This window comes from Stomoxys calcitrans, chromosome 5, assembly GCF_963082655.1.
Source record: "Stomoxys calcitrans chromosome 5, idStoCalc2.1, whole genome shotgun sequence".
In the NCBI taxonomy this organism is placed as follows: domain Eukaryota; kingdom Metazoa; phylum Arthropoda; class Insecta; order Diptera; family Muscidae; genus Stomoxys; species Stomoxys calcitrans.
The window spans coordinates 728,599-744,513 of record NC_081556.1 but is presented as its reverse complement, the minus strand read 5'-3'; the positions used below and the strand labels follow the sequence as shown (position 1 = coordinate 744,513).

The window sequence follows — 15,915 nt, the reverse complement described above, 5'->3', positions numbered from 1 at the left end:
TTCTTTACAACGATTGCAATGTCATTGTCTTACTCTCGTGGTAAAATGTACTCGAACAGAACTAATGTTTATTTTATTAATTCGAGAAGGAAATTGGCAAGCTATTTTAGTTAGTTGTATTTTTTTAAGTTTTTTAATGTGCAATATTAGATTAAATAAACGGCAGTAGTCAAAACTAAATCTAAGCTAAGGATGGCTTGTTACTTTCGTGACACGGCCAACTGTGAAATCACTGTACCTAAATTAATAGAGTCAGCCTCTGTCACCTACTATGACATAAAAGTTCGGGTGGGCACTGTGGAATGGTTTGTGGAGCGTCGCTACAAAGATTTCGATAGTTTAAACGAGAAACTTATTGAGGAGACGGGTATTTCCAAGAAGCTGTTACCTCCCAAACGGGTAAGCCACAAATTGTTTATGTAGCTTCGGCGCTATCTACTGAAAAGTTATTGTTTTATCCATCCATCTTTCAGATTGTCGGCAATAAAAATCCAAAATTTCTGGAAGAACGGAGAAAACAACTGGAGCAGTACCTGAAGGAAGTTTTAGTGTTCTTTCGGGCCCAATTGCCGAAGGTTTTGGCCGATTTCTTAGAATTTAATAAGTATGACATCGTTTACCTCTTACAAGACCTGTCAAAACTTTTCAGCGAGAGTGGCGAGGCATTGCTTAGTATAAAAAAGGAATACCATTTCTCCGCATTGGAGGCAAGTCATGAAAATTATTGTGCAATCATTGAATTAAGCGATTCTATAACATTTTAGGTATACGCCATAAGTGAACGTCTGCATTTACCATGTCCTCCCGAGAGTAACAGAGGGAAATATGATTTTTCGCACGTTTTAGATTTTAGTACTCAATTAGAGGCAATACAAATTATGCCTGTGAAGGATGACGCAGTTGGAAGCGATTATAATGCGGTCGATGTTCCAATTGGGCGCAGCAATATAATTCCAAAGAATCTCAAATTTAATCTGAACGCGTTTCGCAGCCTTAAATGCTTAAAAATATACGCGCTTCCTTCAGAAAACATCATCGATATTGGATTACTAAAGCCATCTCTGGAGAAAATATGTGTTCATAATACTACGATAACTTCCATAAATCAGGTTCTAATGTGCGATAATGTTCACAAGAACACAACAATTGACATTCCTTCGAGCGAAGACATTAAACTAAATAGATCTGCATCGCCGGCCAAGTCCACACCAATAGCTACAAATCGAATATGGCGTGATATTGTCGAACTAGACTTTACAAGCAATCTACTCACCCACATCGATGAATCAATTCGAACGACGCCACAGATAAAAACTTTAGTATTGCAGCAAAATCGTTTGAGAAATATTAAAAATTTGTCGGTCTTGCCGCATTTGCAATTTTTGAACTTGTCCATAAATTTAATAACGGAAGTTGCAGATTGGCACTTGGAATTGGGCAATTTGGTAACGCTGAACTTGGCCCAGAACAAGATCAAAAACATCAAAGGATTAAGAAAGCTGCTTTCTCTTGTTAATTTAGATTTGAGCTGTAATCTTATCGATGAACTGGAAGAAGTTGACCATATTGCATGTCTACCATTGTTGGAAACATTAAGATTGACGGGAAATCCTCTGGCCAGCAGCGTAGGTATGTACAACACATGTCATATATAGAGGACATTGGCCTAATATTATAAATTTAACTGTATGACAAATTCCAGACTATCGACCTCGAGTCCTGTCCAGATTTCACGATCGTGCTTCCGAAATTGTGTTGGACAGTGAGAAAGGCACACAGCAGGAATTAGATACTGCATTAGTATTATCAGCCATTCTTATCTCTAAACTGCGACAAAAGCCTCAGCAGTAGTAGTATTGGTAGATCCGCTTAAATAATTTGATATTCAGTTGTAGTAAATTTGAGAAGACTACACAAAGATGATTATTTATTATTATTTTTTCTTTTATTATTTTTATGTTGTGTTTATATCAATTTTGTTTTTATGTATGTATGTATATACGCTTTCATAGTAAGTGCTGATGTATCTTATTTCTTATTTCTGTGCGATGTATATCTATAGATATCTGTGTTAAAATTTGTCCCATCTTTAGCGTTTGCGTTCCAATAAAACTTGAATATTTTTATTTTCCAGACCATGACGTTAGTATTAAGTTTCCGTCCTTGCCGAAATGTGAACTCCAATTTGCATGTGTGGGATATATAATTTTTCTCTCTTAAAAATGACCTTATTTTTCATTACAAGAAGTTATTTATCGAAAATCTGAAACAATTTTCGTTAAACCAATAAAACTCTGTATGTAAAAATTGGGATAGATGGTGGGCTGGCTCGGCCTTTCATAGCTTTAGGTGGCATATTTAGTAATATTGCCAGGGCGGGATGGAGCGCTCCCTGGGTTTGGGTCATTTTCATTGTTGTTGGTGATGCATATGATGTTGTTGCATCATCTGATAGTGTTGCTGCTCAGCAGCGGCGGCCGCATCAAACATAGGTGTGTGCACCTCTCCTAGGAACTGAGGAGTTGGAAGCGGACTGGGTTCAGACAATTCGCCAATAAGTGGCATATCGATGTCAGCTGCATTTAAAGTATGGGGAGCAACTTCATTCTGCGAAAAACCCAAATACTGTTGATGTGAAGTCGCCTGCAGATGACTGGTATTATCCACAATGTGCCCATAGTTCTGCGTGTGCTGTTGCTGTTGATCAACAGGAGTGGCGTCCATTTGCCCAAATGGTATTGGTGTTTGATCTGGGGCAATAGAAGAGGACTGAGTGTCCATAGCATCATCAGAATGGGGCAAATTGTCCTCACTGGTCTGATTATCGTCTCCAGCTTGGTGCTCCTCAGAGGCGTCTTGGCTCTCTACCGCCGAGTAGGCTGTGGTATTCGCATCAGCATCCAGTTCGCCACCAGGTTCGCCATCCCTCTTAACCAATCCCAACATGTCAAGCATATTGCGCTTTACAGTATTTTCCTGGGCCATTTGTAGCGTTGGATATGCCGATTTCTGACCGCATGTCGCCAAATGATATGCCATATTGTTTCCATTCGCTGTTGAGAATCCACATATGCAATGCATTTCATTTGGCAAAGGCATTTCCATGACGTCTTTGGCACCACTTGGTCCACTACAATCATTGGTATGCTGGAACATTGCACGCTCACACGAAGTTTTAAAATTGCACTTATTGCACTTAAGATTTCCACTGCAATGAAAAGCAAAACCATTATTAACTATGGTAATATTTCTAAGCGGAAGAGGAAATACTCACGTGAAATGATGCTCATTCAGGATTTCCATGTTGCATTCGGCACATATGGAACCATCAATAAAAGCGAAAAATTCTCCCAATTTCGATTGTACAGTAAACGGAAGGGGTTCCTTGTGATGACTGCGGACCTAAAACAAGTTTAAAACAAATACACCGCATGATAATATTGCAGACTGCTGTCAGTTATATAAAATCTACCTTGGGTGGCGGTATCAGCATTGAGTTCTTCAACAGCTTGCGGACGTTTGAAGAGTTTTTCAGTAAACTCGAGTGGTGATTGGAAATATGTTGTTTTAATGCACCTTTAAAAACAAACAAACAAAAAATTGGAATGGAGCAATTTCATTTCAAAAGACATTGCATTCTACCTCTGTCTAAGAACGAAAGAGAACATTTTGTGCATCTTAGATTGGGATCCTTTTTGCCCATATGCTGACGCAAATGCATGTAATAGTTTTCAATGTTGCTCTGGTTGACTTGACCCTTGTAAGCGAACCGGTATATCTGCAGATATGGAAAGGAAAATTGAATAACAACAAACTATTTGTCGCAGGATGATAAACAAGCTTACGTCCAAACAGTGAGGACACTGCAAGAAATTATGCCGTTTATGGTCTTCATAATAGTGGCGTATTGCATCACGGTGCGAAGATGTCCTATAGCCACAGGCGTAGCAATAAAACGGCAATTCCAGCATGGAGTGCTTATTCTGCAAGTGCGAAGTCAAGAAATTTAAAGAATTGAAACGCTGTTGGCAAATCAAACAACGATACGAAGCCGAGTTCGAGCTTTTCGTTTCCTCGGGATGCATTATGCCGTAGTGCTTCGATAACGAGGACTCGGAATCCAGTTTCTCCAAGCAATACAGGCACTGCAATTTGTGGTCTTTTCCGTCGATATTAATATGTGACACTAAGTGAGTCTGTAGCTTGTCATTAGATTCGAAGGACGTAGACGTATCGCAAATGGGACAGTCAACTTTTGTGGCGTAAACACCCATTGTGCCTTCCTCGAATTTGGTTATTGACTTCAGCGGAAACTCCTCATAGTATTTGTCGTGGCCAATTTGTACTCCATAGTACATCTCTTCTAGTCCTTTAAGTTCATCATCGTCCTTTTCCTTGTCCTTCTCCTTGCCCTTTTTGCCGGGTTTGCCCTCAATTGACGCCTTTTTGTCCGGCACTTGATTTTCTTTCTTAGCCACCGCTGATGTCGATGCCGCCTTCGCTGATCCCTTTACGGCAACAGCATTTTTGCTACTTGCAGTCTTTTTTAATTCGTCCTTTTTGGTGCCGCCCTTCTTTGAACTGGTAGTGGGACTTGCAAAGTCATCCTCCTTCTCCTTTTTAATGTTCTTCACATTCACTTTTTCATTCACATAATCCGCTTCATTAATTGCTAAAAAAAAAAAAAAACAAAATAAACCGCACATAATTTAGTCACCTCTCAAGGCCATCCATCTACGCTCTGCATGCCTTGCCTCGTGATAATTAGTAACATGTTAGAACAAAAAGCATAAAACTATAATGGTAGGTGGTAAGTGTATAGTCTGTAGTTTTCAATATTTCTATTGCCGAGATCACGAAAAAGGCTCTGCTTGCTCGTATGTTAAAACAAGATCGGATGAAAGAAAGACATGTTTTTGAAATTAAAAATTTATTCATAAAAACAGAACCAAACAAACACTACTATGCTTTTTGTTAACAAAATCCATGGTAATTTTTGATTAAAAAAAAAAACAAGAAATAGTCTGTAGATTAACATATTATGAGCAAGTAAATTAAGAACAATAACAGTTTTTAGAGTTTAAAAAAAAACAAGAGAGTAGCTTAGAGAATTGTTAATGCCTCGGAACGCAGTTTAAATAAAATGCTAAGACACCCAGGGGTGATACAGAAATGAAATGAATAGGTCATTGTAACCAAAATGCAGTCGCGCGGATTAAGAGGGTCTTGTTAAAGAAATAAGTCTTAAGTGGTAAACAAAACTTAACTGATAAAAGGAGCCTCTTTAGGTGACACAACAAGGTCAGGTATGTTATGTTTAACTTTTAAAAATATTTTACTAACGTTTTTTCAACCTCTTGGGCGTTGTGTTGGCAGGTATTTCCTTAGCATTTGCAGGGAGAACGCTCCAATCTTTGAAGGGGTTTGTGGCCACCTAGAGTTGGGGTTAAAAATGGGGAGTAAGTCAAAAACGGGTATCAATAAACAGGTCTAGTTATTGCACTTACGTGATATAGACGCTGTGTCAAAGACTCGTTGCAGTTTATGCGAGTTTGTTCAGCGATGTGGGCTGTAATGTTGTTGAATGCCTGCAAAGCGTAGGTGCCAAATTGTTCGCGCCACACCAACTCATCAAGGAATTGCTGGATCATTTGGCGAGATAGCAGTGACAAAGTATTCTGGAACATTCGAGGAACTATGCGTCTCAAATAGTCCATAACTGCTGAATTGGTATGTTTTGCCGAATTATCTGTAGCGGCTGCTTGCACAACGTTCTTGAAACCCATGGAATATAAGGTCATTTTGTCCACAGTCAAATCAATACATATGGTGCTATCCTTGTGTACCCAACGCTGCAGAGGTTCCAAAATAACTTGGAATCGCTTTTTATAGTTACGATCGGAGTCCGAAAGAGGTTCCACGGCTCGCAGTCTTATTGTTTTTTCTGCATAATCTAATACCCCAAGTACTTCGACCTTTAATTGTCTTTGTTGACCATCCTGCGACGTTGTGCCAAATGAAATTACACCAACTTCCACAAACTTATCGGGACCGCCTAATTTTTTGCACTTTTGATGAACAGCCAACGTGCATATGGCACGCAGCCAAGTGTACACGCCCTTTATGTAGACGTTGTCGACTTTCACCCATTGTACAACATTTTGAATGTTGGTCTGACAGGCCCAATGGTAGACAAGTTTTAGAATACAGGATGGTGGGTGGGGTGCACCCTCGAAAATGGATCCATGGAAAACGGACACAAAACGTGTGGGACAGCATTCGCTTATCCAAACATAGCCTCCAGTGTAGGGAAACTTAGATGCATCGGAATACACACCCAGCTTTAGGTCATTTGTTTTGTGATTGGCGCACTTCTGTTCGGCTTTAAGTAGTCCCTCCTGGATCAACCACTCGGTAAATTTGTTTGGCGTTAGCATCAGTACCAGCTTAACTTTAGAATCCAATTTGTTTCGAGTTGCAGACATATCTTTGACTTTGAGCCACGGTTTCGCCAAAACCACCAGTGATGGAAATGTTTTTCCCTGAAGTTTCCCTTCCTTATTTTCTTTGGAAGCTTTCCCATCTTTATTATCGGTGCCCACAATCAAACCACCCACAGCTGAATCTTCTGAAGGTCTGATATTGGGTGGTGGAGGTGTTTCCCCTTCGGTTTTAACGGCCTTTGTTTTACCGTCCTTTCCTGGTTTGCCAATCTTTCCAGGCGTAGCTACATCTTTCTTACTGTCAGGAGCTGTAGGTGCAGTAGATCCCTTTTTGCTAGTCTTGCCGGACGATGTTGCCGAATCACCTCCATGTTTGGAATTTTTAGCATTTGCCGACGCTATTCTCTTAGCTAAAGGAACATCATCGTCCTCTTCATCTGACGATTCTAAATAAACAAAGTTTGGTGGTCTCTTCCGTCCAGACCGAGTGTACGTTTTTTCTGCGGCGCCAGCAGAGGAAGGGGTCTCTGTCTTGGGAGGTTTTTTAGGCACAGTTGCCTCCTTCAACTCCTGCAGAACTTTCCCTTTAAACGAATAAGCTTGAAACACTTGGCCATTGAAAAGTTCTTTTCCCTCATTTGCGCTCAATGCATTCTTTAGGGCATTTTTGATTGCATTATGCTCGTTAGCCACTTTTTCATAAGCGGCCAATTGAGCCGGCGACAATTCATCCACCCAGCATTCCAATTCGAGGGTTATATCACTCTTAGATGCCTTCATCCTTTAAAGAATAAGGGATTATAACAAGGCAAAAAGGTTATTGTAATCTGTATATCTGTATAAATATCCAAAGATCCTAAGATGAAAAACGCGTCTTTCTTTTCTTATGGGAACAGATTTTTGGTACTCGGTATTAGGGCGCCATTTTAATAAAAATCGATAACTCAATTTTGTTGATGACGCAAGGGCGACTTCGACTCGTATTTTAATGCGGAATTTACACGGTACATCAAACGTTTATTTATCGTGTGTATTCATTATTGCATGAAATCGATAACTTACCAGTGCATCTTGCACTGATATTCTGTTCAGAACATTTGACTTGCATTAGATAGGACTAAAATAAATTACCGCATATATTGGTATAAATAAAGTAGTTTGTGTCAAATATACACTTGACCATAATTGATGACAAATAACTCGTAAATCATTTTAATTTGTAAAATTTAATTATTGTCTTCAATCGATAACCGTTTACACAGAAATGTGTAGTCATTACTACACAGATATTGAAAAGCAAGATGTGCACAGAATAAAGTAAAAAAGAAAAGCCATGCCTGAATTATTCAAAGGTTGTCTCACACATTTTTCAATTTTGGTTACTTTTTGTATCGATTCAACGCGAAAACCAAACGTTGTACCGGCCTTTAGCCAAAATCTTGTACCGTGTAAGCTCTGCATTACATAAAAAAACCGATTAATCAATTCTATAATTGGATTCATAGATCCCTAATATAAACAAAGTCACATTGAAATTCGGGAGAAATAACTATAAGCCGGCAAAATGAAGTAATTTGGTGCAATAAATAAGAATCGTGGATGCTAACTAATTCAGTATTTTTTTGTTCAAGGATAAGTGTAGATGGTTTGCTGGTATATTTTCCATATGAGTACATTTATCCTGAACAATACGCATACATGTTAGAGCTGAAACGTACCCTTGATGCTAAGGGACATTGTCTTTTGGAAATGCCTTCAGGGACAGGAAAAACTGCTACTCTATTGTCCTTAATTGTTGCCTATATGGTTGAATATCCCAGCACCATTCGCAAGTTAATTTATTGCTCTCGTACCGTGCCAGAGATTGAAAAGGTAATAGCAGAATTGCAGAATTTGATCGTCTATTATGAGAAAAATGCTCCCGAACCTCCAGCATTGGTAGGCTTAGTTCTTAGTTCTCGCAAAAACATGTGCATACACCCAGACGTGAGCAAAGAGAGAGAGGGCAAGTCAGTGGATGGAAAATGTTACGGATTGACTGCCAGCTACGTCAGAGAACGACATGAGCACGATCCGGAGACGCAAATTTGTTAGTCTAATAAAAATATTAATCTATGGAATTATACTGACGATTTAATTGTAGGTCAATACTTTGAAGGATTCTCAATGGAGGGCAAAGAATCTTCCTTGCCTGTAGGCGTTTATAGCATAGATGACCTTAAGGAGTTTGGGCGAATGCGCAACTGGTGTCCATATTTCCTTGCACGACAAGCTGTAAGTATATGAAAACGGTACTTGATAACATTGTGATGTCATTGAAAATTTAATATTTCCAGATTGGTCAAGCCCACATTGTTGTCTACAGTTACCATTACCTTTTGGATCCGAAAATTGCAGAAGTTGTCTCAAAAGAAATGTGCAAAGAGAGTTGCATTGTTTTCGATGAAGCGCATAACATCGACAATGTATGCATAGACTCGATGAGCGTTAAAATCAACAGACGTACCGTTGAGAGGAGTACAAACGCCCTGAACAATTTGCAGAAATTGGTGCAGGAGTAAGAGCAACATATTTTTCATTTGTGAATATTAATATCAGTAACTGAGATGCCAACAAGTCTTAAATCATTTAGTGTTAAAAGCGTTATTTTTAAAAATTTGGTTGCTACAACATTAACATTTCTGATGATGATACACATTCAATACATTTAATCAATTTTTTCAGTATACGGGATGAGGACACAAATCGGTTAAACGAGGAATATCAAAGAATGGTGCAGGGTTTAAAAGACGCAAGCGTTCAACGGGATACAGATATGATTTTGGCAAACCCAATATTACCAAGTGATATTCTGAAAGGTGCTATTGGATAGAATTACCTTTGCCGTGTTGTCTAATATATATATTTTTTCATGTAGAAGTTGTACCTGGTAACATACGTAATGCCGACCATTTTCTAAGTTTTTTGCGTCGATTCATAGAATATATAAAAACAAGATTGAAAATTCATCATGTTGTTCAAGAGTCACCTGCCGGATTTCTAAAAGACGTAGCATCCAAAATATGCATAGAACGCAAACCTTTAAGATTTTGTGCCGAACGCTTATCAAGTTTATTAAGAACACTGGAAATAACAGACATGACGGAATATGGAGCCCTGACTTTGGTAAATTTCGAATAAGCTCTAGTTTGAATCTATTTGTTATTTTTCTTCCCTTTCTTGATTGATCATTTATAGATCACACATTTTGCCACACTGGTTAGCACATACACCAAAGGATTTACAATAATTATCGAGCCTTTTGACGATAAGACACCTACAGTGGCGAATCCAATTCTTCATTTTAGTTGTTTGGACTCCTCGATAGCCATGGCTCCTGTATTTCAACGATTTCAATCGGTTGTAATAACGTCTGGCACACTTTCTCCAATGGACATGTATCCAAAAATTTTAAATTTTGATCCAGTGGTAATGAGTTCCTTCACCATGACACTTGCTCGACCATGTCTTTTACCTATGGTGAGTTATTCTTAAATATGAAATTTTCTTTCTCTATTCTTAAGTATGAAATTTTCTCTATCAAAACTTCCAGATAGTTTCTAAGGGGAACGATCAAGTGGCTATATCTTCAAAATACGAAACACGTGAAGATACTGCAGTTATAAGAAATTACGGTCAACTTTTGGTGGAGACTGCAAAAACTGTACCGGACGGAATAGTATGTTTCTTTACGTCTTATTTGTATTTGGAATCAGTCGTTGCTTCCTGGTATGACCAGGGAATCGTCGATACATTGTTGCGTTATAAATTGCTATTTATTGAAACCCAAGACAATGCCGAAACCAGCTATGCTTTAATGAATTACGTCAAAGTAAGTTGCAGACACCTTTGCCATGCGTTTAAAAACATTTGTAAATGATGGAACATGATTTGCTATACTTTAGGCATGTGATTGCGGTCGTGGAGCTGTTCTATTGGCCGTTGCTCGTGGTAAAGTGTCAGAGGGTGTTGATTTCGATCATCACTATGGTCGTGCAGTTCTAATGTTTGGCATCCCCTATGTGTTCACACAGTCTCGCATACTCAAAGCGCGACTTGACTACCTGCGGGATCAATTCCAAATCAGAGAAAATGATTTTCTTACATTTGACGCTATGAGACATGCGGCACAGTGTGTTGGTCGTGCATTGAGAGGCAAAACCGACTATGGTATTATGATATTTGCAGATAAACGTTTTTCGCGACAAGATAAACGCAGCCGTCTACCCAAATGGATACAAGAACACCTTGTGGATAGTTTCTGCAATCTCAGTACGGAAGAATCAATGCAACTTGCACGACGCTGGTTAAAAAGAATGGCCCAGCCATTCACACGTGAGGATCAGCTGGGTATATCGTTGCTCACTAAAGAACAACTAGAAAACACGGCTAAAGATAAGCTGGAACGGCAGGCCCAAGGAAAAGAGAGTGTCGGGGGAGAAGTTATGGAACATTGAAGACCACCTAGGCGATGTATACAAACCAAACCGCAAATGTAAAGAAAATCTTTAAATAAAAAATATCTGTTGTTAAAGAGAACATATTAAATTGTGCTTGGGATGTCGTTTAAACGAGCTGTAAATAGGCCGACAATTATCGTTATTATCAAAACAATTTTACTCATAAAACCCCTATATGCACATTCTCTGATTTGATTTCCTTGAGTAACCTGAAGATTTAGTGGTGTGTTCTGAAACTCACTTTAGCTAGTGAAACGAAAAGTTTTCACTTTTCTCCCCTGAAAAAATGACAAATTTCCACACATTTTTTGGCAGGGAATACAAACAAAATTGCATTAATTTACGATGAAAAAACATATGTAAAAACAAATAAACACTTAATTACCAATTCTTGGTGTGTTTATTATTTATTTAAGCTATATTTTTACCACTTGTATGTCAAATTAAATCAATTTTAACAAAACAGCAAAAATTTCTTCAACATTTGGATGTTAATTTTTTTTAGTCTTTTCTTTTTTGTTTTGTTTTGAAAAAAACGTCCACTGCTGCGGTTAAAAGCAATGTTTGTTTACATTACAGTCTGCAAGTCATATGGCTTTGCAAGAAAAATCATGCTTTCATTTTTCCAAAAATTGTTTTTTCCCGTTACACCCGTCATTTTCCTCCGGATTGGATAAAATGTAAAACAGTAGGTTATACGCCCTTCTCCCCTTTTGACAGCAATCTTTCGCTACTATAACGATTCTGGTTTAAAGTTGTAATTTATGATAATTTCATTCGCAGACACATTTCCTTACAAAAATTAATTTCCCTTTTTTAAAATAGAAAGCCGCTAACACTCCTTATGGTGCAAATAAGTAACTAGTACAAAAAGAACTATTATACTTCGTTATATTTGGGTCAAAACCGGGTCACTGCATTAAAATTGCTATCTCTCTACATATCTAGTCTATTAACAGGGTTCGCGAAAGAAGGTTGAGTCACTTGACCAGCTGATGAAATTTTCCTACTTCATTGTTGTAAGTTTGTTCACATTTTGTTCGACTTAATCATAGATCGTAAACGACCAAGATGGTCAGATAGTTTGGTCTTCATTTCTAGTAAAGCCCACAGTTTAAACATGTGTAAAACTGCTTTTACATTTTGCAATTTTTTCATTAAATAAGAAATAGTGATTTAATCTTCATACAAACAATGCAAAAGATAAAGAAAATTTTTATTTATTTGTATATTTGACAAACTTCTTCAACACAATTCAGCGTAATATTATATTTACGAAGGAACAAAAGAAGGAATCGGTTAAAATGCTACATTCCATCTTGCATGAACATAAACTGTGACATTTTTACGGTATTAGGAGACCAAGCAATCTGACAATCTTGGTCGTATTCGGTTTTGCATGACATGCTTGTTTGACAGCAGCGTAACGCAGACGTATTTATTTAGGCTAAGTACATGCACATCAAGTAGCTAAGCAGCTGATGTAAGTTATTTAACCTTTTTCTCTGCGAGCTATTATTACAGAATGCAGAATTGTAAACAAATTTTAACGATTTATGTAAGAAATCAACAACGTTATATTAGCACAACAGTTCCTTTGGAAGGCAAACGAAATTTTCGGAAATTTTTGGTTTACAACAAGCGAGGCACAAGAGTTGTGAAAGAGGCTCAACGGTCTAACCAAGTTGACCCCCCAGTCGCTGTACATAAAAGAGGCGTAAGAGATACAGGCATGCTGATGAATGGCAAGTACGTGGAGATACCTGAGAAAATACCAGAGCTTATTGTGCCCAACTTGGACGACTGTAAATTGAAGCCGTACGTTTCCTACAAAGCACCTGAGGTTATTCAATCTGAGTTTACCAGTTTAGATCTTTTCAACGCCATTTACTCGAAGAAAATTATTGATGACTTTAAGGAAGGTAAACTGAAGGAAGACTATTCCCCAGCAGAACCATCTGAGAACGAAATGCTGGGTGCTGATGAAGCTCTCCAAAGGGCTAGGAAAACGGGTTCAGATATATTTTAAATTTCTGTTATAACCACAAATAAACATTATAAACCTAATGAGATGTGTCTATTTTTTTTTTTTTTTTTTTGAATCTATAGTTTTCTCTTTAAGTGAGTCAAATTAAGTGAGATAAATTAAATTCAGCTTATAACATCTGCATCAAATTTGCTAGTGGCGCATAAGATAAAAGATATTCATAGCCCATGCAAATTTTCAGGAATCCTGTGTTGATACCAGTGGCACCTTAAAATTTTAAAAATTGTCTTTAACAGATCTTGGTCTACGTAATTACTTTGAGACTGGGCTAATTAAAGGAAAGAAAAGTAATATATTTAGGTATTTGTTGCCATTAAAACCTTATATTTAATCTATGGCTGAATTCTATAACGGTGAACGGCTGGTTTCAAATTATGGTGAGAACACCAGACCCTCTCTTAATTTTTGACTACTATAGATGCCTGAAGTTCTAACTGAATAATCTTCTACGCATTGGTCCCCTTTGTTTCCCCTCGTTTGTTGGTTTTCCCTTTACTTCTCTTTTCGTCCCACTCCTTACACTGTGCTATGGTGCATTTCTTTTGTTTTAATTAATTCTTCCAGGGCGAAACTGCAAGTAATACAAGTAATATCTTTCACACCTTGAGGGAATTTGTGATTACCACGCGAATAAGGTAGTAGAATTTTAAAATTTTTCTTGTGGGAGTTCTGAAATTGAATACGAAAGAAATTTTTCAGACCCAGCATTTAATTTTGACACTTGGTTTACGCGATATATATAAATTGGCAGTACGATAGCAATGGGCAAATACACACAATATTTCATATTATTGTGAACCAAGAAAACTCCCTGGCCACTGTCCATAAAAGGGGCGTACGATATACGGACATGCTGATGAATGGCAAGTACGTGGAGATTTCTCAGAAAATACCAGAGCTTATTGTGCCCAATTTGGACGACTGTAAATTGAAGCCGTACGTTTCCTATAAAGCACCTGCGGTTATTCTATTTACCAAAAATTTGGATAAGGTAAGAAATTGTCCTAAGAACTTGGATCAGAGTGCAATTTATATCGAACGACCAAAATTTAGGGTACGAAGTCGTTTTTGCTGTGAAACGAAGCCTACAAACAATCATAATTCGGCTTGGTGATACTTACTGGGTTTGGTTTTCGTCAAAGCTCGAGAGCTCCCTAAAATGAAAGAAATTGTATTTAAGAGTGAGTCCCTTTCTTTGATTAAATTTTTTAAAACATACTCAATAGAGGCATCCGTTTCTTCAAAACTACCATTTGTTGAAATCGAAATCTGGGATTTCATTAAGAAAGACATATTCGGGTCGGGTAAAACAAATGGTAAAGCATTTGGAAGCAAAACCCTGCGACCATTCGCAATATCGCTGGCCAAAAAATGATCTTGACAAATAAATTGCGTACTCTGCAGTGGCAAGCAGCAAGATTGCCTCCACCGGTTTCGTTTGATCTCATCCTTGGGTACTTGGAAAAATGAACCACTTATACCGTCATCCTTTTTTTTGCAAATTAAACACACACGCATTTCTTTGTAATTTCTCGTGCTCCGTGCTAGGACCCAATCTATGATAAACTTTTCCCATAAACACAAATAACTTCAATCAACACTCAGTACCTATTTGATTTATTATTTCACGTAAACAATGCACATAAAAATCAATGCTGCAAAGTTTGACATTTGAAGTTATGTCAAATTCAAATTGAACTCAGCTGTTGGAATGACTTTTTAATGTACAGCAGGGGGGTACTCTGTTTTTAAGGTTGGTACTATATTCGGTTTTCGCGCTGAAATTCCATATAAAAAACGAGTGGAAAATTTTGATGAAAAGTGTTCATTTCGCCATAACTTGTTTTTTCATCTGGGGGAAATTTACATTTCACGACGCCCAGTGAACCCAAAAAGAGAACAACCACTATCGCTGCGCAACAAATCGTTTTCTTATGTAAAATAAACGCCAATCTTCTATGGCACATGGATAACTCAGGGTGGAAAAAAATATTATTTGTGGATGCATAAATAAACGATTTGTATAAAAATATAAATAAATTTATTTCTAAAAAAATAAGAAATAAATGTTTCTTTCATAACAAGTTAATGCAATAAATCAGTACCCAGTAATAACGATTGTGAAAGAAAGTGTTGTGCTTTTGGTCTTGCTATTACAACATTATACAAGTGGAAAATGCTAGCAAAGGCTTTTGGAAAGTTGTGCTTATTTAACTAATACCAACGAAAATACTACAAAATCTAATTATTTTTACAAATAAAAGCTGAATTTGTTTCTTTTTAAATAGTTTTGTGTTTCATAATTTATTCATTTCGAGGGGTGGTTTTTGGTTGAAATTGCAACAACATATATGCATTTAAGTACGGTCCGCACACTCACATTTGTGTGTAAGCATGTACTTAAGCAGCTGATAAATTGGTTGGTGCCATATTAATTTTTATATGTAAATGGCAACATTTTGGCCATGAAACCCAAAAACAAAACCAAATGTGGTAACCTTGTCAAACCACTGAAAGAACTATTTAAGGATTTTTTTTATTACAAACCATTGCTTAATTAATTAATTTAGCCATGAGTACAAACATTATAAGGGCAAAATTAATTACAATTCTTTTAATATATTATTTAAAAACGCTGAAAGCCGAGACGATATTGTCAATGCGATAAAGATTGTGCGTGCGGGAAAATTGGTTACATACAAGTCAATACAAATAAACTTGTGCATAACATAGTGAACGCAAAGCAGAGAACAAAGCCGATTGAGAGCGAGAAAAAAAGTTTCAAAGCGTTTTTCGCTCTTATTTGCATTGCTAATGTTTACTTTTAAGCTCTTAGTCAGCTTTTTAATGTTTTAAAAATAAAAAATGCATATCAATCCAATGATAAGTGAAATTTTTTCCAGCACTATATAAATGTACAGCAATT

At 37.4% G+C, this 15,915-nt stretch overlaps 4 protein-coding genes across 4 annotated transcripts; 3 read left to right on the top strand and 1 right to left on the bottom strand.

Annotated features, from left to right (window-relative positions):
* LOC106082339 (nischarin) lies at nt 1-2,133 on the top strand. The gene is made up of 4 exons (XM_013244786.2): nt 1-399; nt 474-707; nt 765-1,629; nt 1,703-2,133. The coding sequence occupies exons 1-4, from the start codon at nt 193-195 to the stop codon at nt 1,849-1,851; spliced, it is 1,455 nt and encodes a 484-aa protein (XP_013100240.1). The 5' UTR covers nt 1-192; the 3' UTR covers nt 1,852-2,133.
* A 102-nt stretch (nt 2,134-2,235) lies between these two features.
* On the bottom strand, nt 2,236-14,623 carry LOC106082337 (uncharacterized). The gene is made up of 9 exons (XM_013244784.2): nt 14,209-14,623; nt 14,111-14,143; nt 5,508-7,224; nt 5,344-5,434; nt 3,846-4,672; nt 3,643-3,778; nt 3,473-3,576; nt 3,275-3,402; nt 2,236-3,208 (listed from the first exon to the last, which is right to left on the bottom strand). Exons 1-9 carry the CDS (start codon nt 14,505-14,507, stop codon nt 2,410-2,412), a joined length of 4,134 nt encoding a protein of 1,377 aa, XP_013100238.1. The 5' UTR covers nt 14,508-14,623; the 3' UTR covers nt 2,236-2,409.
* On the top strand, nt 7,917-11,021 carry LOC106082338 (general transcription and DNA repair factor IIH helicase subunit XPD). Its single transcript, XM_013244785.2, has 9 exons — nt 7,917-8,012; nt 8,075-8,532; nt 8,587-8,717; nt 8,780-9,000; nt 9,168-9,301; nt 9,361-9,608; nt 9,681-9,962; nt 10,036-10,314; nt 10,388-11,021. The coding sequence occupies exons 1-9, from the start codon at nt 8,008-8,010 to the stop codon at nt 10,937-10,939; spliced, it is 2,310 nt and encodes a 769-aa protein (XP_013100239.1). The 5' UTR covers nt 7,917-8,007; the 3' UTR covers nt 10,940-11,021.
* Nucleotides 12,394-13,009, top strand: LOC106082340 (large ribosomal subunit protein mL41). Its single transcript, XM_013244787.2, has one exon. The coding sequence runs from the start codon at nt 12,468-12,470 to the stop codon at nt 12,969-12,971; it is 504 nt and encodes a 167-aa protein (XP_013100241.2). The 5' UTR covers nt 12,394-12,467; the 3' UTR covers nt 12,972-13,009.
* Nucleotides 14,624-15,915: the final 1,292 nt, after the last annotated feature.